Source organism: Diceros bicornis, chromosome 9 (genome assembly GCF_020826845.1).
Source record: "Diceros bicornis minor isolate mBicDic1 chromosome 9, mDicBic1.mat.cur, whole genome shotgun sequence".
NCBI classification, from domain to species: domain Eukaryota; kingdom Metazoa; phylum Chordata; class Mammalia; order Perissodactyla; family Rhinocerotidae; genus Diceros; species Diceros bicornis.
In genome coordinates this window covers 21274832-21301904 of record NC_080748.1, presented here as the reverse complement: position 1 = coordinate 21301904, position 27073 = coordinate 21274832, and the positions used below count along the sequence as shown (strand labels likewise).

General features: G+C 39.3%; 1 protein-coding gene and 1 pseudogene across 1 annotated transcript in view; one reads left to right on the top strand and one right to left on the bottom strand.

The window, feature by feature from the left end:
- The window catches only part of LOC131409912 (serine/threonine-protein phosphatase 4 regulatory subunit 2-like), a 51259-nt pseudogene that overhangs the window by 22288 nt on the left and 1898 nt on the right, over window positions 1-27073 (top strand).
- LOC131409901 (phosphatidylinositol 3,4,5-trisphosphate 3-phosphatase TPTE2-like) overlaps window positions 1016-27073 on the bottom strand; it is a 45846-nt gene continuing 19788 nt past the window's right edge. The window contains exons 8-14 of the mRNA XM_058547667.1: window positions 22489-22549; window positions 21592-21673; window positions 21401-21489; window positions 9323-9384; window positions 7685-7765; window positions 4043-4148; window positions 1016-1133 (exon numbers count right to left, since the gene is read on the bottom strand). Coding sequence (XP_058403650.1) covers window positions 1024-1133; window positions 4043-4148; window positions 7685-7765; window positions 9323-9384; window positions 21401-21489; window positions 21592-21673; window positions 22489-22549 — 591 coding nt within the window. The 3' untranslated portion in view covers window positions 1016-1023. The remainder of the gene's footprint in view (window positions 1134-4042; window positions 4149-7684; window positions 7766-9322; window positions 9385-21400; window positions 21490-21591; window positions 21674-22488; window positions 22550-27073) is intronic.

Genomic DNA, 27073 nt, shown 5'->3' with positions numbered 1-27073 from the left:
GGTAGTAGTAGAACTAGAGACAAAAGCCTGAGAGAGAATTTTAAAAGTTAATTTTTCTTAGACCCACGAAGGAAGCTTTCTTATTGCTTCCGAGAAGGTCTGGAGTCTTAGGCATTGCTTTACATGTAACAAAACATTGAGTATCAGGTCCTATTGCTTTGGGTAGAGATTCCTCCGCAATCCAGACACTCGTGCATTGTTTCTCACAGTGCAGTCCCATGGGACATCTGGGTTAGAATCACTTGGGACATTGCTAAGTCTAGAGATTCCTGGGCCCCATTCCAGATTTCCTGAATCATACTTTTGGGGTACAACCTAGGAATCTGCATCTTACAAGCTCTTAGGTGATTTTCTCGCACACTACAATTTCAGAATCAGCGCCATACAATAAAATGACGAAGAAGAAGAGTATATGGCTAAAAATGACCAGATACGTGAATTTAAAACTCTGATAGATTCCTGGGAGCATGCTTGGCATTTAGGGAAAAGTGAAAGGCAATGCAACACTCTGAACTGAAAATATGTTCTGGAAAATGCCCTGAAAAAACTGTTTTGAACAATGAGTTTAATTTACCTCTGACTAGGGACACCCAGTTGGATGGTAATCAGAAAGCAACCTGGGGCCGGCCCCGTGGCTTAGCGGTTAGGTGCGCGCACTCCGCTGCTGGCGGCCTGGGTTCGGATCCCGGGCGCGCACCAACGCACCGCTTCTCCGGCCATGCTGAGGCCGCGTCCCACATACAGCAACTAGAAGGATGTGCAGCTATGACATACAACTACCTACTGGGGCTTTGGGGAAAAAAAAATGGAGGAGGATTGGCAATAGATGTTAGCTCAGAGCCAGTCTTAGCAAAAAGAGGAGGAATAGCGTGGATGTTAACTCAGGGCTGATCTTCCTCACAAAAAAAAGAAAGAAAGGAAAAAAAGAAAGCAACCTGGCCTGTCTTTGTGGTGAGCAACGGTTTGGGAAGGTCAACATGCTGATTTGACATTGAGACTGAGACAAACACCAGAATTTTCAGTTCATGTGCTTTCTCTTACCCTGCAGTTTATGTGAGCAGCAGAGACAAAGACAATCCTTCGCTCCATTGTTATTTGTACTTTTAGATCATTTCCATTGCCATTTCCAACACCTGAATGAAATGAAAAAGTTAGGCTGGTTAGAGCAAAGACCAAAATGTCTCACCAATTAACATTATGGATCAAAAAGACAAAAGATTATCCCAGCTAACAGCATGTCCATACTGAAACATTTGGGACTGCATCGATTTTGTCTTTGAAAGACAAGACTTCAAGCCCAATTCTGTCTCCTAAAGCAGAATTTAGAAGGCTGGAGAAAAAAAGAGACATATAGTTCAGCTTCTAAGACTTAGAATCTCATCGTTTCATCTTTCTAGGAAAAAAAATAGGAAAGGTGACTTTGCAACCTTCCTTGTTAACATGTTGCTTGCTTCAGACTTCTAATCATGATGTTTCTTAACAACAGTGTAAGTTCCTCTTGCCCTAGTTTAAGTCCAGTTCCTAGCACAGCCTCTATGAAAATATAGGATAGCTGTATCCAAACATTCCTGCTGTGGTCAGTGTATATTTACAGACAAATGGTTTCTTGCCCCTTTTGCAATTCCAATGACCCGCTTCCTTTAGCATTTCCTCAAAGGGCTGGATTCTCAAAGCTCCAATTAATTTTTATTGCTTTCCTTTCAACCATGCATATTTCATTTAACTATGCACAGAATTAGGGCCGGCCGCGTGGCTTAGCGGTTAAGTGCCCGCGCTCCGCTACTGGAGGCCCGGGTTCGGATCCTGGGCGCGCACCGACGCACCGCTTCTCCGGCCATGCTGAGGCCACGTCCCACAGACAGCAACAAGAAGGATGTGCAGCTATGACATACAACTATCTACTGGGGCTTTGGGGAAACAAAAAAGGAGGAGGATTGGCAATAGATGTTAGCTCAGAGCCGGTCTTCCTCAGCAAAAAGAGGAGGATTAGCATGGATGTTAGCTCAGGGCTGATCTTCCTCAAAAAAAAAAAAAAAAACTCCATTAGACTAAATGCCTGTCTGCCTGTATGGAATAGTTTACTACTCACAGAGGTTTGTACAGATACTGTTATCCCCAATGTTAACAAAGAAGAGACTGGGGCAGAGTGTACACTCAGGTACAATCCAGGCTCTCACGCCATCCAGATGGTTTATAGTTGGCTTTAAATTCCTTAGAGGAAGAAACTGCTCCAACAGCCCACTGTGCTGCCTCTCACACTGTAGAGTGAGGCAGTCCAGCAGGCTGTGGGGGCCACTAAGGGTGGAGAGGAGGGGGAGCAAGGTGACGCTGACCCCTAACTTCTACCAGGCAGCCCCCTGCTGGGACAGGCTGTGCTTCTAGGCTCTGCCTGCACAATGCTTGCTTGAAAATTTAGACCCAGATTTCCCGCAGAAACAATGCTACTGGGTTGAAGTTTGTTTTCAGAAGCCAGAAACCTATGTAATCTGTTTGTGGTAATCCACTAAAATTCCTCACCATCAACAAGAGGTGGTGGTGATATGGGTGTGTGTGTGTGTGTGTGTGTGTGTGTGTGTGTGTGGAGGGGGCATGTAAGTAGTTTGAAAAAAGCATTTTATATTTTAACTAACAATCATAATTTATTTTTTTGACTATGCAGTTTATATTAAAAGATTCTTTCATTTCTGAATAATTGGACGAAATGTTTCAAAAGTATACATCTAGATCTTATTTTGGGTGACTCCTCAGAAGGCTATAAACACTGTGCTGTCTGGGCAGATACCAATGCTCTGGCACCATTCCACCCAGGAGAGGTCCCGCACTCAGCACATCCTCATGGTCCACAATCTGGCTGGTGCTTTAGGGATCAGAAGCATCGCCCCTGCTGCACCTCTGGCAGTGAGAGTGAGGCCCCATCCCCTCCCTGCAGAGACATCCCTTCTTTCCCACCTCCCCGAGGGTGAGCTGTGCAGGCAAGAGAGGTGAGTGAGAGAGAAATAGAGACACGGGACTTGAGGCCAGTTCCTCTCCCCTCCCTCCTTTCTTTTCTTTCTCAGGTCCCAGAGATGGACGATCTGACCAACTTTCCTGCCTCCCTGGGCGGTGGTAGATCCCAGTCTCTCTCCATCATTCCAGAAGCAGGCAAACATCAGCTCTTTTGAAGTTTATAAAGATTTTTACTCCTGGTAATAACTGCTAACAGGGGGCTGAAAGGCACCCCACAGAGCTCAGGTTTCTCTCAACCCTTTCCATGTTCACGTAGATTCAGGTAGGGAAGACCTAAGCGCTGTGCCCGCAAGAAGCATTCCTTGACCCCCAGGACGGGCAGGGCCCAGCCTCTGTGTGCTCCCAACACTGTGGTCAGCTCTTTGTCTATGTACTCACTCCCCTCCTCTGCTTACCACCCAGGGACTCCTTCAGGGCAGAGAAACACTAGCATGGGGCTGGCCCAAAGCAGATATTCGGTAGTTATTTGTAAAAGGGATATGTGGCAACAAAATTCATTTGCTGTTTGGGTATTTAAGACATCCTGATGGAGTTGCTAGGGGTGAGGGAGCTACAGGTGGAGGACGGAGGGGAAAGGGAGAGACCAGGGTGATGAGAAAAAAAGAGTCTCTGAAAGGAGTAGGTGAGAAGATGGTAGGGATGCCCCTGCCAAGACGATCCCCAAACTAGAGGTGGGTGAGAGAGAAGTGGTCTCCAGGGCTCACGGGCCCTTCCTCTTCTGCATCAGAGGTTCCACTCTGAAAAGTCCACCTGGGCTGAGGCCAGAGGAGCAATGGGAACAGGAGAAAAAGGAAATGGATGGACCCCTCAAACTGGTGACGGGAGAGGAAAGGAGAGGACATCTAAGGGTTGGTAATATGGCCACAGCACTGCTGGGCCAATGGGAAATTCCAGAGGGAGGGGTTCATGTGTGAGGATACATAAAAAGACAGCGGTGAGTTGGGACTGCCTGTATATAACTATGAGGAAAGCCCTCCTGAATAGTAAGAACACCGGCCCTCCTGCCCAATTCTCAAATTATACGTAAAGCACTTACCACGAATTGAATAAATAACAATTTTTTTTATCTTGACGATTTTCCTTGGAGGAAGATTCAAATTGTAGATATTTTTCACATCTGCAAAATATCCAACATATCTACTCTGCAAAACAACAGAAGCCTCAGTTTAAGTGGAGATGAAAAGCCTAAAGTCAGCATTCCTGATTTATTTTTTATATAGAACTTGTTAAGGAGAGTAATTAATGAAGGAAACATTTATTGGATGCCATTATATGACTAGGCATTTTTATATCTGTTGCCTCACGACTGAATATCAACCTTAGAAAAAGATACTGAATGAAGAATGAAGTGCTGTGGGGAAGTAACAAGAGAGGAGCCAGGTGTTGCTTACAGGCTGCTGTGACTGAGAGGTCAACTAACCAGAACCAACAAACCAGCTGCAACAACATCACCACGAGATGCAGCTAACTGCAGCTGTGCAAAAGGTCGATCCGAGGGTAGAAGCTTAGCTGTGACTGAGTTAAAGGAAGGTTTGTGGTTTGCTGGAGAGCAGCCTCGTAAGCATGAGCGAACTGCAGACCTGAACACTCGAGAGGAAGATCTCTCCAGGACAGTAGTCGATACATATTCTTCTCTCGTCCCTGCCAGCCGAGTTCCTTCATCTTCCATTTCCCCAATTCTATTTTTGCAAGGAAGCCCTGTCCTTTCAGTCTAGCTCTTCTCCTATGGCAAGCGGCTCAGAAGGGCTCTCCTTGAATCTTTCTTTAAGAAGTTGAAGAGTTCTGGTACCGAATCAACAGGACTTAAAAGTGCACAGACTCTTCTGCAGCCAAGGGGAATTGTTAATCCAATTAACTGCCATACTTTCCATTGGAAAGGGCCAGTCAAGGGAAAGGCTCCTGCAATTTCTTAACTCAAGGGTGGAGGAAATGTAGTCTGTAGAATGGCCCACAATGCAGCGTCAGAATGTGATGGTATCTGAGAATTACCTCCCCACATGGAGGGAACTCTGTCCCGGGGCCTTGCCAACACAGCTGGCAAACCTGAGGCCGAGTCCTTGTATTGGTCTCCCAGTGAATCAGAAAAGATTCAGTTGTAGCCTAGGGAGTGCTGGTTCTGGACCAAAGTTAGAGAAACTGTGCATGACTACAGAAGAAATGGGGAAGGGAAGCTGTACAGGGGAGGCCCTGAAGAAGTTACATCTAACGTCCCCTTGGCTTCTGCCACTAGATTCTCGACTTCCCGCTAGAGGTTGTCACCCACCACGGCCCTCAAGCTGCTCTTACTCCCACTCTTCCTTCTCCTTCAGCCTAAAACAACAGGGGCTTGTAACACAAGTTAATAAAGCCAGCATCCACTTAGTAAGCACTCACTACAAACAAAGCAGATACTATGAGAGGCGCTTTGGGATGCCAAGGGTGGAAAGGTGGGTAAGACATGGGCCTTGTCTGCAAAAGGGGTAGAGAAGTCACTGCTTCACATGGCTAGAGAATAATGTAAAGTCACTTAGTCCCTAAAAGAAACACAAAGGGCTACAAGAACTGGAAAAGAAAGCGACTACTTCAGGCTAGGAAGAGAAAAGGACCCCAGAGAAAGGGGCCCACAGGAGCAATAGCATGTGGGTACAAAGTGGTGACAGGCTGAGAAACAGGAAACGGTCCAAGTGTGTTAAAGCGTGGACATGTGAATGCACACTGTGGAAGAAGCGTTTGGAAAAATCAAATACCAGAAGACCTCGAGGGTCTGATTAAAACATTTATACTTGTGTACAACTGGGATACACAACTATGCACTGGGGCTTTGGGAGAGAAAAAAAGAACTCTGTGTTAAGAAGGCTGAAAGACAGGCAATCAATCAACTGTCAAAAGATGTAAGGGCAGTGTAAGCTTCAGGAAGTTTAAAAAAAGAAAAAATTTTATATTTGTTCCCATTGGCAGTGGGGAGCCATTACGGATTTCGAACATGGAAATGGCATGGTCAGAGCTGGGCTTCAGTAGGTTCATGTATTACTTTTAGCCAACGGCTTATTACTAGCTTTTTTTTCTTCTTTTTTTTGCTTGGGTGTGGCAGAAAAGGATCAGTGGATAAGGCTGAGTTCTTTTGCCCCAAACTCAAGGTCTAGAGCCAGCAGTTACAGACTAAGGCCAAGGTTACCTATTGAGCTTCCATCACTTCATTCAAAGAAAACTTTCATCTGCAGCCACATCCACATCTACTTAAGAATTCCCAACCAACTCTCACTTTGGTTGGAGGGGCAATATAGAAAAGGCAAAATAGATGAGATGCTGTGCACAGGATGGGAAATAATGGGCTTCAGAGTCTGACAGATCTGGATTTGAGTTCTTGGTTCAAAAAATTTATTTCCCTGAACTTCAATGTCCCAATCTGTAAAATGGGAATCATGATGGTGCCCACTCATGGAGTTATTGAGAGTGTTAAATGAGATAATGAATGTAAAGCCCTTAGCATGGTTCCACAAAGTCTAGTATATTTAAACTCTATAGGATAAATGTCCTGGTTTCTGCAATAAACAAATTTCAAGGAATAAAAAAGAGAGGTGGGAAACCTATAAACTAAAAGACACTTAAGAGACAAAGCAACCCAATGAAATGTGTAGTCCTTCTTTGGACCCTGATTGAAATAAACTAAATTAAAAAAAAATATTTTTAAGATAATTATGGAAATTTAAACATGGACTAGACATTTGATATTTGGTATTATTAAGGTATAATATTTTTAAATATGATAAATGGTTTTAAGGGTTTTTTTCAACAACCCAAGTCTTTGTTAGATGTCACACTAAAATATTTGTGGGGTAAAATGATCTAATATCTGGGATTTCCTTCAAAATAATCCGGGTGTAGAGAAAGAGTGGAGAGTGGGTGTGTGTGTGAGGAGAATGGGGAGGGAATGGACGAAGCATGGTTGGCTACGTGATGAAATGATTGTTGAAGCAGTGACGTGACTGTAAGGAGATTTACTGTATGACTGTTTTGACTTTTTATGTTTGAAAACGTCCATAATAAAATGTTTTTGAAAGGAAAAAATAGGGTAATAGCATAGATTTCACATGGGTTGTCTGAGTATTAAATGAGCTAATATATGTGAAAGTACAATAGTGTCTGGCATAAAATAGGTTTTTGAAAAATGTTAATTCCCCCTTTTCTTTCTCTTTCAAAATACAGCCTCCCCGTGTCTCGCTCGCTCTCTCGCGCTCTCTCGCTCTCTCTCTCACATACACACACACACACACACACACACACACACACACGTGCACTTGCGATGTTCTGCATGGGCTGAACTGCCCTAGTAGGGGTTTGTGAAAGACTCAGTTGCTCTTTGCAGGGAATAATAGGCTGATGACTTTAGTTATCTTCAGGGGTCTGGAACCTTAGGAACTGGACCTTCCTAGTTTGGGAAGGGAATCGACTCCTGAACTCTGCAAACAATAACCAATATAAAGTGGAAAGCAGGATGCTCTGGGGAGAACTCAGTGCTTCCAAAGTACAGGTGCGCCACACTCATGTCTCTCGGCCCCTGGGCGGGATCCGGGCCTGTCACAGGGCACCCGAGTGCTGCCACCTGATCACCAAAGGAGGAGAGTCTAAATGAAACCAGGTAATCGGCGCCCATCTAACCCGATTCCTCCAAGAACCCCTTTCTTTAAAAGACACTTACCTGGGAAGGGGTCTCTATCCCTTGAAATTTAGAGCTGGTGGTTTTATCTGTTCGTCGTTCTCCAAAATAATAAAGGCTGTCCTACAGAAAAGGGGAGAATACAATCACGGTTCATTTGTACTTTCCTTTCCTATATAAGGCATTCTTAAGGTTTCCGAGGCACATTATTTCCTTAAGTCGGCGGTCTTTGGGCAGAGGCTACCCAATATAACAAAATGAACAAAGCCACATCAAGGCCTGCTCTCATTCAAAGCTTCACAAAGACATGGAATTTTAGAGCTGGAAAGACCTTAGAGATCATCTGGTCCTTCTTCCTACCTTTCCATTTTACAAATGGAGAAGATTGAGACCAAAAGAAAAGCAAGTGACCTGTCATGGAGACGTGTGCCGCCAGTTAGAGGGAGCACAGGCCTGGGGCACAGGGCTCTGGCTCTCAGTCAAGGGCTCTGGATCAATGGCTTTCAAACTTTTTATTTTTAAAGCTGCAGTCCACATTAATAAACCTAGGAGTCCACATTAATAACACACACACACACACACACACACACACACACACACACCTGAAACAAAAGCTTCACAAAATAATACTGACCATTTGGTATTTTCTATTCTAATCTATTTTGTTTTACTAAAAAACATGCAAGTCACAACCCAACAAGTTGATTTACAGCTCACTGATACACCGTGATCCATAGTTGGAAAACATTGTCCTAGAACAGCCGTGTCATAACCTGCGTGTCTGAATCAGGAACAGGAGACGGTGGAGTCAGAGTGCCGGCACTGTGCACAGCCTCCAGCTCCTCTTCCTGCACTGCAGGCCAAGCGAGGAGCAGAGCTGCCGGGAGCGGGTCCTCTAGTGGTACCTTCTCAGCAAGATCACGGCAGAAAAAAGACTGACAACCCTACTTAAAGAAGTAGAAACAGCCCACCCTGTCTTCTCAGAAATTTCCAGAGGGCACAGACCCCAGCTATATTGACTATGCAAAGATAATAACATTCAGGAGAGACTTTGTTCTAAGTTGAAAAATGATACCTTTTATCTACCTAGCACTTCTGAGGATGTCTAAGGTCCTCTGGAGAACTTACCTTAACCATCTTGATATTATTCTTGTGAGGAAGGAGGAATTCCCGTAATTGTTGGGAGCAGGAGCAGGGCTGGGACTAGGTGAGGCGAGTAAAGCATCTAGGTTGCTGAGTACTTTTGCAATTGCATAACTTGACCTTTCTCATCTCACATTAATCCTGTCCCTATTGAGTTCTGTTTTTATTTAAAATGTTGATATTGTATACATCATGGATTTCTTGCACTAACTTTGATTTTTAAAAATATCGCACTAGAATATTATTTATCTTAATTTCTAAGATTTTTGGCATTGCCTTACATTTTGTGCCCGAGGGGAGTGTCTCACTGACATCACCCTAGTCTTGGCTCAGAGTAAGAGGTACCTAGGTCAGCTACTGACCAGTCTAAGTTAAGCAAGGATGTATTAAAACCAAGCTTCCTAATAACTACCTCTCCCATTACAATTTCATTAAGTACCATGGCTCAAAGGATCATCTTAACATCCTACCAGTGAGGCTTCAGAACTAGCAAATTCAATCAGCATAAGACAGAGTTTGTAGTAACATCTTTCATACCTCTGCAGTTACAAACACTTCACTGGCAATAAGGCAGGCACAAACCATAGTTCCTGTGCGTCCTAGAAAAGAAAAGTAGTTAGTTCATGAACCATTGTTCATGGTAGTACTTGGTATAAAAATACTCTCAGAAATATTCACAGTTCATCTTGGACTGATTTTCTTTCATTCTGCAAGTGCTTGTTCAAAATATTTCAATTCAGAAATAGCCAAAGCTGTTTCACCGCTCAGAGGTTCTACCTGGAATTCTGCCCTAACTGTGTGCATGAACGCACGTGTGTGTGCGTATCCTGTTCTTGAGTCACCACTGCTGGGGCCTGCAGTAATTGGCAGAGGCAATCAGTTCTGCTCTAGGGCTCTGAAGCTAAAGAGTTACCTACCAGTTAAGAGCTAATCACACACCCTGTTTATCTAACATCAATAAAAGTACCTGTAAAAGGCAAAACATGGTCAGAACCCAAAACACCATCTTGTATTTGAATACCCATTATTCCTTACATTTTAGTTAGAGTTTTTAAGTGTGTTACAAAACATATATGAAAGTAAAAAGGACAGTATAATGAACCCCCGTGTACCTGTTCCCCAGATTCTATAATTATCATATCATATTGCTGTACTTGTTTAATTTCTATTTCCTCTTCCCTTCCTTCTTGCTTCTCTCTCTCTCTCCTCCTTTCTCTTTCCTCCGTAGCATTGTAAAGCAAACCCTTGATTTCATGTCCTTTCATCCTCAGTTTCTTATGTTTTATTCCAATATATATTTTTGTCCTACTATACAAAATTCGAGCTAAAAAATTATGTTGCTTCTTTTATTTAGACAATGATCTGTAGCTTTTGTCTTAGCCAGTATATGCTGAACTTATTTTATGTAATTCCAAACTTAGCCTTCTACCTTGAGATGCACTCTATTTTCTAGTCCATCTTTTTTTTTATTGGACCACTAAAGTTATTTTGCAGCCCATAGGTTGAAAAACACTATTTTAAGCCAAGTACTTCCAAACAGGACTTTGTACTACCCTGTGCTATTACAAATAAAAGCCTCTTGCTAAACGGAGCTACTGACCGTTAATGACCTGGCTGTCAGTTGTATAGACTGTTAATATTTCAATTTTGGAGGACATCTCTGGTCTCTATAAGTCTGATATTTTCCCATTTGAAAAAAACTTTTTCAGCTTCACGTCCTTGTGGCTATGGATAAGTACAACCACAGCCATAGTAGATGCTCTCTCATCCAGTCAAGTCATGTACAGCAGGGAATCATAAAAATGATACATACTTGGCTTCAATATTGTATTTTCACTTAAAACATAAATGTACATTCATTCACTACACTTCTGATATTAGACAAAGGTTTTAACTTTTTAAGTATGAGTCCCCCCAGTTGGCGTTCTTTCTTGGAAAGGCCAGGCTCATGGTATAAACCATTGCCTCATCTATATTTCTAGTTTCAGATTCTTTAGAGCAACCTAGGTCCAGAATCCTTCTAGATTTTACTACTGGAATTTTTCTCCCAATGTTTTACATTAGTCTTACTTGCATTTAATTCAGCTGCAATTTTGGTTGTAGGCACTCAACTTCATTGAATCTTCTTGAAACATTCAACTTAGGTTTCATAAAATTGTAACTCTTTCTGTTCACTCCGACATTTTACAGATCTACATAATATTTGATTACTTGACGTAAGCATAATAACAAGTAGAACTGGCAGATACTGGTGGAAGCAGAAACACATAGCCATACTAAAAAGAAGCTCACTAGCTACAAGTTTTCAACAGGCCAATGGACACCAATAGGTGTGTTCATGGTGGGAATGGAGAACATCAGATAATCTACCAAGTTAGTCAGATGGAAGTCATAAGAGAGCTTTTGTTATCCTGAAGTCAGCAGAAGCATCTTGCACCTCTAAATATAGCACAATTCTTGGCTTTCATAATGCTAATAACTAACGTTTGGGTCATGCTTTACAGATCTCGTATAATCTTTACAACAACTCTGTGAGGTAAATAACCCAGCATAAAGAAACTGAGAAACTGAGGTTCTGTAAGTTTAAGAAACTTTCACATAGTCAAATAGCAAGATATCTTAACGCCAGCTTATATGACCTTTTACAACAATCCTTAAACTGTATTCTTTCTCAAGTTGTGTCCATCACCCTTCCTCACAATACAGATCTTATACTTCAAATTCTTGAATCTACAAGCAGAGCACTGAGGTAATTTTCCAGACACCAAGAGTGGTAGCTGTGTGTGTGTGTGTCCCTTAGAGTTGTTTAAAGCACTTAAAAATGTAACTGAAACAATTTCTTCTTCAAGATATTCAGACCAAAATAGGCTTTTGTCAGTTTGACTGCCTTATTTGATACAATGAATGTCTCAAATGAAGATGAACTTTGTAGCATCCTTTAAAAGACTTTGAAAGAGCTAGAGACGCTTAAATATTCACTCCTATTATTTAAATAAAAATATGCTCATTGCATATCTACTAGAAAAAGACTCAGGAAAGATAAGTCTGCTGCTAAAAACTGATAGCATACAGTTGAAGGATAACAATAATGGCCAGTATTATTGAGCCATCGACACTTCTTGCCAGATGGATAATTTTCATATTTCATTTAATCTCTACAATAGGACTCTGAGGTTGGAACTGTCATCATCCACATTATACATATTAGAAAACTAAAGCATTGAGAGTTTAAGTAATTCACTCTGCCACACAATTATTTAATGGCATAGTTGGGATTTAAACCCAGATATTTTATTTCAAAGCCTGTGCTTTTAATCATTATGTTCTGATAACTGCAACATTTCAATTTTCTTTTTTACTTGTCAGTCTTTCAAATAGGAAAAAAATTCCAATTGAAAAGGATAGACTAAACATTAGTAAAAGACATCTATAAAAGACAGCTGAAGAATCTGAGAGAGAGTTCTCAGTTCATTCTAGTCCTTGGGCCCAGTGGAATTCTATTCCAGAAAACTTAGAATTCCTGACTGGATAAACTTGCAAAAGAGATTCCCCAGCATCACTAGTTATTCCCCATGGTGGAGAACAGGAGAGGTGTGGGTAGCCTAGAGCTGATTTCATTTCCTGCTTTGAAAACCAGGAGGTGGTGCATTTCCCAGATTGTAAGCCAGTAACCTTGGTATCAGTTGAGGGAGAAATTTTAACACAAATATACTTGAAAGGATTGGTTGCATACACATAGATCAAGGAAAGCCATGATCACTCAAGCTCAATGTGAATTTTCTAGGCTCTGGTGGATTTATTTCATTTACTTCTTTGATACTCTCTTGGTACTCTTTATACCCTACCTTCCCTGCACACCTGTACTCTCAGGGTACTCCTCGTGTGACATCTCTGCTCAAATGTCTTTGTATGGGTAAGACCTTCCTTGGCCATCTACATATCAATTAGCAACCTCTCTCCCACTTCATATTCTCCTTATTTTTATTTTTTCAATTGCACGTATCACCATCTAATACATATATTTTTTCTCTGTAAACAATAGACTGTGGTCTCCATGGGAGAAGTGCACGTGTCTGCTTTGTACACTGTCACATAAATGCATCTAGACAGCATCTGGTGTTCAATGCATGAATGAACGAATATATCTGCCCTTTCAATTTATCATGTCATCCGGTCCCATGACCACTCATTTTTCTCATTTTGTTTTCACTTCCTCAACCCCCTAGAAGCATGATGGACAATTTCACTGTTGGTTTTACCAATACTGCATAACATTGCCAATAACATTGCCACTCTCGCTTCTGGGTCCTTTTGCTGTACCCATTCTGTACAAACCTAATACTGGGTCAATTTGGGCACCCACTTCCTGCATTCCTAGACCAGAGATGCAGAGACACCAGAGATGCAGAGACACCAGAGATGCAGAGAACTGCTGGAGAAAAATCACACAACTTTTCATATTGGTAATAATATCAATTAATGGTGTACCTTCCCACTGACTCTGAGTTTGTGTCTTCATTTCTTTCTTCACAGAGGCGAGACCTCCCATAACTTGTTGCCTCCCAGTGCCCCCTACAATCTTCCTGTGACTATGTCTATTCCTGTGACTACACCTCTTCCCTTGAATCTCATTGGTGAGGAGTTTCTCCTCTTCATTTAGCCAAATCCTCCACTTGGGCTCTGGACCCCATCCTCTTCTCTCAACTCAGGGTTTTGACTTTATTAGTCCCCATTCTTCTGTATCTTCAACCTCTCCCTCTCTCTGACCCTTTCCCTTGGCAAATAAACACATTCAGGTCCCCCCCGCCGTGTCTTATAAACAACACTCTCTATCAGCCCCAAATGCCCAAACACCTAACTTCTCTCTGTCCTTTTGCAGCCAAGCTGCTTGAGTCCCTAGTCTACACTTGCTATCGCCACTTCCTCCTCATTAATGATTCTGGTGCTGGCTATCTTTAGACCCCATTTTAATAATTATAAGAGCTACCATTTATTCACTGTTTACTATTTACCAGGTGGTCTACTACACAGTTTAATATGCATTACCTCATTTTAGTTTCTTAACAATCGTCTCAGGTAGGTATTACAATTCCCAGTTTACAGATGGGAAAACTGAGGTTTTGTTTTGTTTTTTTAAGTTTATTTATTTATTTTTTTGTGTGAGGAAGATCAGCCCTAAGCTAACATCCATGCTAATCCTCCTCTTTTTGCTGAGGTAGACCGGCTCCGAGCTAACATCTATTGCCAATCCTCCTCCTTTTTTTCCCTAAAGCCCCAGTAGATAGTTGTATGTCATAGTTGCACATCCTTCTAGTTGCTGTATGTGGGACGTGGCCTCAGCGTGGCCGGACAAGCAGCGCGTTGGTGCGTGCCCGGGATCCGAACCCGGGCTGCCAGTAGCGGAGCGTGCGCACTTAACCGCTAAGCCACGGGGCCGGCCTGAAAACTGAGGTCTTGAATGGTTATCTAACTCACCCAAGTGGTTAGCAACGGTCCTAGGATTTAAATTCAGACAGTTTAATGCTAACTATCCCACTATTACCAACTGCATAATGATATGCACACTTTGAGGAACACCATTCTGTAGCATTTACAAGTTTATTATGGCTTTCCGATTTTATTTCCAAATGCTTTCTTACATAACCATTTTTTTCTTTTTATCCTTTTACAGTAATATCACAGTAGATATGTACAAGTTTACGAAATCAATCCATTTATCTAGCTTAGTCTTGAACTTCTTTATGTCCCGCTAATATGACTGCCTTTTCCAGTCACCTGCAGGCTTGCTTGACTCCTCTGGATTTTTCAATATTTTTTCACTGTACCCTGGATCACTGTTTTTGGAGTTTCCTTTGCTGGACCTTTTTTTTTCTTTTTGCTTCATTTCAGGTATTTTGTTATTTATCTGGCAAATCTGGCAAGGAGGTTTCTGTTCTACCATTTTCCCATAAAGGACACAAAAATATTCTAAGAAATTCTAAAGAGTTTTCTTTACAAGCATACTGAGAATATTAAATCTGAGTATTATTTGCATTAGAGTTCAATAAATCTAACAAAGATGATTGAAAGTTCTGTTTCTAAATCAAGATGATGATTTGAGCACCAACGGTAGACTGAAAAACTTCCACCTCTATAGCAAACATGTGGAAATGATAGAGAAAAAACATGGCTGAACTCAATAATGAAAAGGCAAGGAAAACACAGAGGATCAGAAATGGAGAGAGGAATCAAACTGGTAGGTAGGAGGTGAAGCCAAGAAACCTCAAAATAAACTATTAGAGGAAAAAGAAAAGGGTGAGAGGATCCACAGAATGCAGGAAAAGAGATAAAAAGAAGCACAGAAAAATTGTGGTAAATATAAAACACGTAATTGAATGCCACAGATAAGTCCAAATATGTCAGCAATCACAATAAATACATTGAAAATGGAGCTACTAAGGCTGCATTTTTAATGATGCAGGTATATGCTGTTTCAAGAGACAGACCTAAACCAAAATGACACAGAAAGGTTGAACATAAAATCATGACAAATTTATAGCAGAAAGAATCCATTCAGAAGATATAATAATCATGTATTTGCATGCACCTCACAACACACTGTGAAATATAGAGAGCAAGAGTTGACAGAATAAAAAGAAGAAACCAACACATGAAATAGTTGATATAAAGAAAGAAATAGTAAAAAAGATAAGAAATAGTAAATATAAAGATTTGAGTAATATAATTAATAAGATTGATTTAATGGATAGATAGAGGCCCCTGCTCAAGAAAATTAGAGAATATACATTATTTTCTAGGTATGAGATTTCTAGTTATAGTTTTAAATGGATCCTACATTACACCACAAAGAAAGTGTCAACAAATTCCAAAGACCCAATATCATCGTGCAGAAAAGAGTTAACACAGCAGGCCTGAGACTGCTATCCATAGGCTTGCTTGCAAGTTTTGCCTTGGCTGGCATCTGGGAAATTGGAATTTGGGAGGATTCCCACCATTCCCAGATAAGACTGGCTCACTGTGCCTAAACCGTTTATGAAACAATATGGTTTATGCTGAACACCTGCTTTTCTTCTGAGAGTCTGGAATTTCAGCGCATGCCAGGGAGAAGGTGTCTGTGTGACCAGCCCCCAATGAAAACCTTGGGCACTAGGTCTCTAATGAGCTTTCCTGATCTCACGTGTGTTGTCACAACTCAGTGCTGAAGGCATTAATCACATCCTGTGTGACTCCACTGATGAAGACCCCTGGAAGTCTGTGCCTGGTTTCTTCTGGACTTTGCCCCAAGCGCCTTTTATCTTTGCTCATTTTGCTTTGTATCCTTTCACTGTAATCAATCATAGCCATGAATATGACTATGTGCTGAGTCCCGTGAGTCCTCTGGAGAATCACTGAGTCTGGGGGTGGGTCTTGGGGGCCTCTGACACAGCTGGTGGTAGAAGTGGGATTCACTAAAATGACCCTGACTCGCTGCAATATGGCAAAAGCATTGTTTGGGAAAAGGAAGGATGAAGGGATGGTACGACAAATCTGTGGTGCCTGAGTGGTTGTGGAGTTACCAGTGGTGTGATACAGCAGCTCAGGTGCTGTTGTGAGACGGAGAAGTTGCCTATGGAAGTAAAAATGATGGATCCAACCATATGAGAGTTGGCTTGCTGGCTCCCCTAGCAGATTTTGGCTGTGCTGGCTAAAGTGAGGAAAACATGCAACCCAGGTGATGCCCTTGGTTTTTATTCCCTCCTCCAAGTGGAAGGAGAAAGGGCCAAACATTCCTAAAAGTGAGCTTTGAGTGGGCCAAAAATGTTAAAAGTTTGCACTGCTCTTTTCTCCAAGTTGAAGGAAAAATGGTTAGATCAGTTCCCAGCGTGAACCAAAGCTTTAGATAAACCAGAGGGAAAAGAATAAAAGGCAAAAACTCTACAGTCATTACTGAGCAATCATATAGATTGGTGCTTCTCAAATTTCAAGGTGTATGAGTCATCTGAGGATTGTATTAAAATGCAGATTCTCATTCAGTAGGTCTGTGGCGGTTATGAGATTCTCCTTTTCTAAATGGCTCCTAGTTGATGCTAATGCCGCTAGTCCACGGACCTCACTTTGATTCTAGATCACTATCTCTGAACAAATACAATGAAAAATCAATAAGAAAACTAGGGCTAAAACTCCTAAGCACTAGGGAATTTAAAATAAATAATTTCTAAATAATCCAGATGTTTAAAAATCACTTCTACATAATCTCTGTGTTAAAAAAAATCAGGTAATTTTTAGGAGAATTATTTTTATGAGAATTAGTAGAATAATCATAAATTATTCAAAACTAAATGACAACAAAAGCAGTACCTATAAGACAACTGGAAGTTAGCTAAAGCAGTATTAACAGGAAAATACATAGACTTTAAATACATAGATCACAAAGCTAAGAAATTAAAATTTAATTAGTTAAATTTTCAATTCAAGAAAGTAGTAAAAGAAAATAAGTATACTCAAAACAAGCAGAACAAAATTGAATCTAGCAATTTATTAAAAAAGAATACAGCACAACAAAATTGTGTTTATTCCAGGAATACAAGGTTGGTTTACCATTTGATAATCAGTCAACATAATCAACCAGCTTAATAGAATAAAGGTGAAAAAGCATATTATCATCTTAAAGACTCAGAAAAAGCTTCCAATAAAATTCAACATCCACTCATGTTAAAAACTCTTAGCAAATTAAAGGAATTTCTTAATCTGATAAAGAGTATCTAAAAAGCAAACACATTCACACGCAGGCACACACAAAACCCTAAAGTAATTGACGAGACGTTGTTGAAAGCCTTTCCTTTGACAGCAGGAACAGAACAAGGATGGCTACTATCACCACTTCTAATTCAACACTGTACCAAAGGTTCTAGCCAGGGCTGGGGGAAAAAAAGAATTGAAAGGAAAAAAAAATACAGTTCGTTATTTTCACATGATGTAATCCTGTGCCGTAAATCCCAAAGAATTTACAGATAAATTAGTAGAATTAATAAGAGAGTTTAATGAAGCTGCTGATTGCAAAATGAATAAAATCAACTGCATTTAAAGCAACAATAAAAAACATTTAGAAAATAAAAATTTTAAAGGGCTATCATTCATAATAGTATCAAAAATAACAAATACCCAGGAATAAATCTAATGAGAAACATACACAGAAAATGAAAAAACATTGTAAAGAGAGATTAAAGAAGACCTAACCAAATGAGGGGATATCTCCATTTATGGATTGGAAGAGACAGTATTGTAAAGATTTCGATTCTCCTCAATCTACAGATTCAATATAATTCCAAACAAAATTCCATCAGGCGTGTGTGTGCGTGTGTGTGTGTGTGTGTGTGTGTGTGTGTGTGTAACTTGACAAGGTGATTCTCTATTTATGTGGAAATGTAGATGGCCTAAAAAACCCAAACAATTGTGAAGAACAACAAGATGGATGGATTTCCTTGACTGTAAATCAAGACTTATTAGAAAGCAATTTGTGTTACTGGCACACAGGTAGATGAAAGAGCAATGAACAGAATAGAAAGTTCAGAAACAGATCCATGTCCCGCAGAGCAGTAAAGAAATGAAAGTCTTTCCAATTAGTGTGCTGAAACAATCAGAGAGCCATATGGAAAAACACGAAACTTGACCTCTTCCTAACACCACACACAAAAATCAACTCCAAATGGAACAAACCTTCTGTAAGATAATATAAGAGAATGTCTTTTTAAACTCAGGGAAAGATTTCTTAATTCGGACACAAAAACACTATCTTTATAAAAAGAAAGAATAATATACATTGACTATGTTAGAATGAAGAACTTCTGTTAACCAAAAAATACTCGTGAGAGAGAGAAAAGGTAAGTTACAGAACAGAAAACCTTTCTTGCAATACGTATAACAAACAACAGAGTTGAAATCGAGAATAAAGAACTCCTACAAGTCAACTGGAAAAAATCAAACAATCCAGGAGAAAAAATGGACAAGGAAATTAAACAGATACTTCACAAAAAAGGATATCCAAGTGGCTAATAAACCTATGAAAAAGCTGTCTCAGTTTCATTATTATTCTGTAATAATCATAGAAATGCAAATGAAAGCCATAATGAGACACAACTACACATCCACCCAATGGCTAAAAATAAAAACGACTGAGAACTCCAAAGTATTGGTGAAGCGTGGAGCACTTGGAACTTTTACAAATGTCAGTTGAGTGTAAATCGGTACAACTGTTTTGGAAAACAAATGATATCATCTATCAAAGTTCAAGATTCATTATCCTAAGACACAACAATTTTAGTTCATATACTCAACAGAAATGTGGGCACATGTGCAACAAGAAGCGAGTATTTCATAGCAGCATTATTTATAATAGTAAAAACTGGAAACAATCCAAATGTAATAGGAAAAAAACCCTTCCATTTGCAGTATTTAACAAAAGATATGCAAGACCATCATGAAGAAAAGTATAAAATATTATTGAAAGACAGACAAGATGGTTCAAATAAACAGAAAAAAAACCCATGTACAACTCAATATTGCAAAGTTGTCAGTTCTTTATCAAATTAATCTATAAATTCAATCAGTTCCAATAAAAATCCTAAATGTATATTATTGTAGAACTTAATAAAATGATTCTAAAATTAAGTGTAAGAAAAGCCAAGACAATTCTGTCTTTATCAAGACATATAAAGCCATAAAAATTACAATAGCATGATATAGAGAACTCAGAAACAGTCCCAAACATTTATGGAAACTTGATAAGTGACTGAGAAGGGATTACAAATCAATGGGGAATAAATGAGCATGCAATAGATGGTGTTAGGACAACTTCCAACCATATGAAAAAAACACCTCCCTCTCCAAATTCTAATTAAAGACCTAAATGTAAAAAATGAAACTTTAATATTTTATATTAGAATATCTTCACTATCTCAGAGTATGGGTGGGTTTTTTTTTTTTTTTTTTTTCCTGCAGGGAAAGATTCACCCTGAGTTAACATCTGTTGCCAATCTTCCTTTTTTTTTTTTTCTCCCCAAAGCCCCAGTACATAGTTATATATCCTAGTTGTTAAGTCATTCTAGGTCTTATATGTGAGCCACCACCAAAGCATGGCAACTGACAGAGGGGTGGTGTGGTTCCGAGAACCAGAAGTGGACCTGGGCTGCCGAAGCAGTGAGCGCCGAACTTGAACCACTAGGCCATCAGGGCTGGCTCTGGATTTCTTAAACATGACAAAAAAAGCATGAACCACACACACACACACACACACACACTCGACTGATAAATTTCACTACATTCAAAATTACAAACTTCTATGTGACAAAATAAATCATAATAAAATTTAAAAGACAACACAGTGGGAGGAGATATTTATAGTATAAACTACTAACAAAAAATGAGCATTCAGATTATTTAAAGAAGTCCTATAAATCAATAAATATTTTGACTATCATGATACTACTGGTAACACGGAGGCACTAACCAACAAGAAGAGAGGAAAACCAATACGAATGAAAACTTGGAAAAAGAGGCTGCTCTGGTGCACACCAGCTGAATACCAGCCCTCCAAAGAGTCTTAAAGGAAAATCAATGAAAGACGTGAACATAGAATAATGTTAAGTCCTCTCTCAGAAAAAAGAAAAAGATTAAATTTGAAATGAATGTTTTGCTTCAAGCAGGGAATTAGCTTTAATGAAAAGAAAACTGAAGCCAATTGCTTGAATTATAATACTTTAGGTTGACCCATGTGAAATGGCCATTTTTATAAGTAAAAGATAGTCAAAAACTGGCAATTCCATGTGGTTCAACCACTGTATTCTTCATTTATCCATGGTATTGTAAATTGCCAATATATACAGAATACTTCAACCTGTGGAGCTGAAGACAGAACTTGCCTACTCACGAATGGGCTTGAAACTCATTTTCAAGTAACACTAAAACTTGATTCTACTCAATTATATAAGCCAGTTTTAAAGAGTGGTGTTTTCCTGGAATTCAATATAAAAAGCCATTTTATAGCTCACCAAAAACATAATTCTTTGTTTGTCAAAAATTGTGAGATATGCTTAGATGATTATTAAAAGTTTGAAGCTGAATGAGAGAAAATCTAACTCAACTTAAATTGGCTGGATTTAGAAACGGCTTTTTTTTTTCATTTTACCGCCGCAAAGTCAGCTTCTTTGTATCATTACACTATAGGAATTCCAGCATAATTTTGGGTTTTTGAAATAGCATCACTATTGACTCCCTTAACCTTAAAAGGCTCTCGCAAAATTTAAGAATAATCTTAAATAGAGTAAAAGGGCTCGGACAGTAAACACCGCTTGTATTTCGACAGATTATTTTAGCAAATCAAAAATGAAGAAACCCAAATAGTCAATAAACAAGGGAAAATACGCTCAACATTGCTCAGTTCTTTTATTCCTATTTTCTTCCTTCCTTCCTCCCCCTCTCCTCCCTCTTTCCTTCCCTTCCTTCAGTCTTGAAGCTAATAATAAAAAATGTTAACAACTATTAATACTGATTAATAGCAGTATGTATCTCGGTCTTGCACTTTAACATATGTTTCAAATTTCTTAAGAAAAAGAGAAATAAAAAGAAAAATGTTTTTACCTTTGCCGCCTTTGCAATGAATCGCTACAATGTTCTCTGTATCTTGAGCCAGCCACTCAACTACTTCCTTCGCAAGTTGCAGCATCTCACTGATTTCAGATGTAAGATTTTTAGTTGAATTAAAATACTTCAAAAAAATCAAGCTCAATTTATTTAGCCCTCTTCTGACAGGCAACTTGGAGAAAACTTACTTCAGAGTGGGGACATTGTGGTCGTCAATCATGACTCGATGGACCCTATGGTGGAAGTGCTCAGGATCATAAGCTTTCTCACCTAAAATAAATGATATATAGGTCATATTTCTATACCTAATAAACACAGTAAATGATCAAGCTATGAATAAGTTATACTTTTCTATTAGAAATTCCTTATCCATCTTTAAAAGGAGCTTTCTGACTGGCTCCTGCTGCTCTAAAAGAAACTAAATGGTCTCAAAAACATAAGGCCAGTAGTGGTTTGTCCATCTTGAGTGACCTAAGCCCAACTTATTTTGGTTTGTTTAATAGGCCTTACTTGAAATTTTCTAGCAGGCTACTCTTTACATTAGCGTAGGGTAGTTAGACACCACAGAGCAGAAGCAAATGTGGCTGACCAAAATGCTTGCCTCCTGAAAATGTCTATCTAATGTACAGGAAGAGGAAAACTCAGGAGAGACAAAGTAGTAAGCTGAGATATAATCTGTTTTCTACACAGTTTTCCTTTTTTTTTTTTCTTCCATGTAGGGGCCTGCTCTCCTCACACCCCACACCTAGTGGGTTAGAGTACGCATTTGTTGAATTGTCTGTCTTCAAAACACAAGCTGGCAGGAAAGACAGGAATATTTTCCTAATCTAATACCACTAGAGCGGACTCCTCCTAGAATGGGTCCGCCTCTACTCCAGCCTCCTGCCTCCCTCACAGGGCACTTTGTGCTGTTGAGCTATCTTCTCCCACCAAATAGGGCCAGCACAAGATGGACACTTTTTTAACTCACTTCCTACCATGACCAAATACTTAGGACTAGATGAAATGGAAAAACTGAATCATCTTCTTACATGCAGTGATCAGTTTTCTACCTATAGTAGCAAAATACCTAGTCATGTACATACTGCATAGATTGTAGACTTGATAGTGGTTTTGATGCTTGGTATCCAGGAACCGCACAACTTCCTAAAATCGATGGACACATATATTACATATATCCACACAGCACCAACAGAAGCCATTTCCTAGGAGTAACCTAAAGTGCTTATTACCTTTTATTCACTTGTCCCTCACTTAGCACCTTTTAGGGGAGATTCAGGGACTATGAGGGTACGTGCATTCCAAGTCATATCTAACCCACTGATAGTTTTCAAATAGCCCACAAGGTTGTGCTTGACTACTCTGATCAGCCTCTTATCATAAATACACATTGTTTAAAGACACCAGAGAAGGAAATTAGATGGTTAACCGGCTTTAAGTAAATTTGTTCCAAATCATTAGTTCACAGTAGTATATGATTCTCATCTAGATCTAATTCTAAATAGATATGTCTTTTAGATAATGATCTGGATATTACAATCTAAGCACTATTTAAATAAATAAATGCAAAAAATGTATGTATGATTGTGTGTGTGTGTGTGCACGATAGAAAAAGATAAACACATTATATCAAATTTTATTTTATTTATTTATTTTTTTGCTGAGGAAGATTAGCCCTGAGCTAACATCTGTGCCCATCTTCCTCTATTTTGTATATGGGACACTGCCACAGCGTGCCTTGATGAGTGGTGAGTGGGTCTGCCCCCAGGACCCGAATCTGCAAAGCCCGGGCCGCCAAAGCAGAGTACGCAAACTTAACCACTACCCAAATTTTGGATAAGTGGTGGCAATATGGAGACTTTCTTGGCTCATCTGTGTTTTCTTATTTTCTAATGAATATGTATATGTGTATGTGTATATATGTGTATGTATATACACACATATATGTATATATACATAACTTTAAAATAAGAAATAGTGGTTATTATTTAAAATATAGTTAATATCACCATACTAATACAACAATATTTCCAGCAAACTTATCCATCTGCAGCACACACATGTGCATGTGTCTCTGTCAAAAACAAAAGTTACTGTAAAAAATCTCAAAAATTGATTAGTATAGTACCCTTAGAGCAATGTTTCCTGGCTTAATATTGAGAAAAAGAAAAACTAAGGTATTAAAGTAATCAATTTGTTAAACTGATTATCCCTGTCAGGAGAAAATAATAAATCAAAAAGATAAACATTCTGAGTCTGCACAGGACTGTGGTAGGGGGGATAAATAGTCTTACACACATCAAAAATGCATGGGATTCCTTACACCAAGATAAAATCCAGATGGATTGAGGAATCAAATATAAAAAACCCACAAATATCTCTAAGAAATTTAAGTGAACATTAATCAAGTCTTTGGATGAGGAAGAACTAAGGATTAAATCAATGGAAGATCAACAGATTTATGTTTGACTTCATAAAAATTTGAAATTTCTGTTTAAAAAATGCCACACTACAACAAACAAATAATGGGAGATTTTTCAGTAAAACTGAGTGAACGAGGACGATGCCTAGTATACTCTATAAATTAGTTAGAGTAGTATAAACTAATAACTCATTAACAATAATTGAAAAAGTACTCCCTCACCCTATAGATAAATGGGCCATAAATAAAAACGTCAATTCACAAAAGAGAAAATCCAACTGGCTGACAACCTACATAGACGAATATTTAGCCTCACCAATAAAGATGCCAAAACGACGACGAAATGCCATTTTCACCCATGAAATTAGCCCTTTCCTTTTTAATGAGAAAATCCAATGCTGGCAAATATGGCATGAAAATTAAACCTTTGATTTATTGCTGATACAATCCCTTGGATTTGGCAGTATATATTAAGAACTCTGAAAGTATTCATACTCTTTGACCAGTTAATTTCCCTCCTAGGAATCTACGCAGAAGAAGCTTTATGCCTTTGTTGCTGCGTTATTGATAATACTGACACTTAACATCCAACACTAAAGGTTAATTACAGCACTAATAAAATATCATGCAACCGTTAGAATACGCTTCTGCCCTTATTTTCTCAGCTGTTTTTTGTTATTGGCACCATCAAGTTGATTCCGACTCATAGGACTCTGTGTGCAGCAGAGCAGAACCCTCCCTGGTCAGGTCCTTCTTCCTAGTCTGTCTAGTCTGCAAGCTCCACTGCAACCTGTCCACCATGGGTGACCCCGCTGGTATTTGAAATACCAATGGCATAGCTTTCGGCACCACAGCAACACGTAGTCGCCACAGTATGACAACCAACAGACGACTGGTGTGACGTTCGCTGATGAGGAAACAAACCCAGGCCACAGAGGCGAGAGCGCCAGAATCTTATCCACTAGACCACCAAGGCTGGCTTTATTCTCTCAAAAAGTAACTATTTCACAGTGGTTAATTTATGTGCAGCCTTCTTTAGTATACCCACATTTAAGGATAGTCAGTATTTGCTTTTTTATGGGAAAATTAATATATCTGAGTGGTTAAGCTTCAGGGATTTAAAAAAATCTCCTTCATGTTTCTCTAAATGTTTAAAAAATGATCTTAAGGATTGGAGTTTTCTCCATGAGTCCATCCTTGACTCAATATGGAGATAATTTACTGCTGTGTTTTCTGACCTAAGTAGTTTACCTGAAGACTCCAAATACCTCTTATCTGAATTAGCTGAACAGAGACATAAAGCATCTAGACAAAAGTTCGACTCTGCCAAGAAACTACATTTTTGAGTCACAGTCTGTCACCAGATGCACAGTTTCTGTCCTCAAGCAGAATAAGGACTATTCAGTTGTACCAAGGCCAAAAACGAAAAGCTAAATAAGACTTTTAGGACTATAGGTAATCGATATCTCATTTTTCTAAATGGCTCGGCCTTTACATGGGCTTATTAAGTTTACAATTCCTGAAACTCTTCCTTGGGATGCAAAAGAGGAAAATGCTGTTTATTCTTTGAAAGGCTTTTTACAACAACATCCACCGTTGAGTTTCTAAATAAGCCAAACCCTTCTCTCTGTTTACAAAATATTAACTCAAATATTAACTAAACAAAAGAGTTCACACCAGAAGTCCATTGTCTACCTTAGCACATTCCTCGACGTGGAGGTGAAGGTACACCCTCCTTGCTTGCGTGTGGTGGCAGCAGTGGCCAAACTTGTTGACACTTCCACCATAGTGCTTGCTTCTCCTCTCCCACATCCACACGATTCTTGCTACTTCTAGGCAACACTTCTGGACACTTCTCTGTTAGCAAATTTACCACTTATGAAATCCTACTGTTTGCCCTGCATATTACTATTCAGTGTTGTTCAAAATATAACCGTGCAAGTTTATTCCCTCTTGAGAGTAAAGGAGAACCACATGACTGTTCAGCATTCTCTCGGGAGTTAAGTATGCCCAGATCTGACTCTCGCACCCTTTAGTCAACCCTGATTTAAAATAGTTTGTAGATGGCTCTTATCTTGAGTTTGCTTGAGCCTGCAATCTGGCAAAAGATGAGAGTAAATATTAATATGTATAGTAGATGTGTTTTGGGGGTGGTTCTCAATTTACAGATTTTATGAAAACAGATGATTTATTATCTCCTCTTTGAATATGCTGACTAAAAATGCTAAAGGGATCCATGACTTATTAGAACTTTGTCAATATTCCAGAAGATAATAGTATAATAACTGATAGAAACCAGAAGTCTAGAGACCACTCCAGAAGCCACACATAATGTCCTTGCTTTGACATACACACTAAATTAAAGTTTTTGCTTTTTTTTTTAACAGCTAGTATTAAGTGTTGTTAAATTGATATTTATCATCACCAAATCTACAAAAGAAAATTGGCTCCGTTTAGACAAGTTATAATTAACTCACAGTTATCAGCTGAACCTACTGAAAAAGCAATATTGGCAATCAAGGGATGCTTTATCGGTAAAGATGGATTATGGCAATTTTGGGATGGCTGCCCAGAAGTGCCATGATCCATCCAATGGACCCTGGTCAAATTACTCCATAACTGTTCTCATTATGGACGAGGTTAAGTAGTTTCTACATTAAACAGTAATTTAGAAAATTATTCAAAATTGGCCAAGGGAGTGGTTGAATCGTGTCTTACATCGAAATAGCATAACCTGGGTAAGATATGCTTCAGGCCTCCTTCCTCAAGGCCTTTTTGGACATTTACAAATGGATTTTATGCAACTTTCCAAGTCACAAGGCTCTGAATATGTATTAGTTATTGTTTGTAAATGTTTTACATGTATAGAAATGTTTCCCTGCCTTAGAATAAGGTAGAATGATTTCATTAATGGTCCCAATTCTTCATCCCTCCCTGTATCCATCTTGTAGTGTCCTCTCACTCTAATATTGGGCTCCATCATCATGTGAGTTGATTTGGTCAACGGGATGACACAAAGCAGAGGCTTGCAAAGCCCTTATAAGATTCCACTCTAGCTCTTGCCTTTTGCCATCACCATGAGAACAGACCCAGGCAAGCCTAACGGAGGATGAAGACATGTGGAGCACATATGAGTTACCCCAGACACCCCGCTAAGGTCATTGTAGACCAGCTGATAAGCACATTTCAAGAAAAGAAAATTGAAGTTAATATCTCTCATTAATATATACAAAAATCCCTAAATAAAA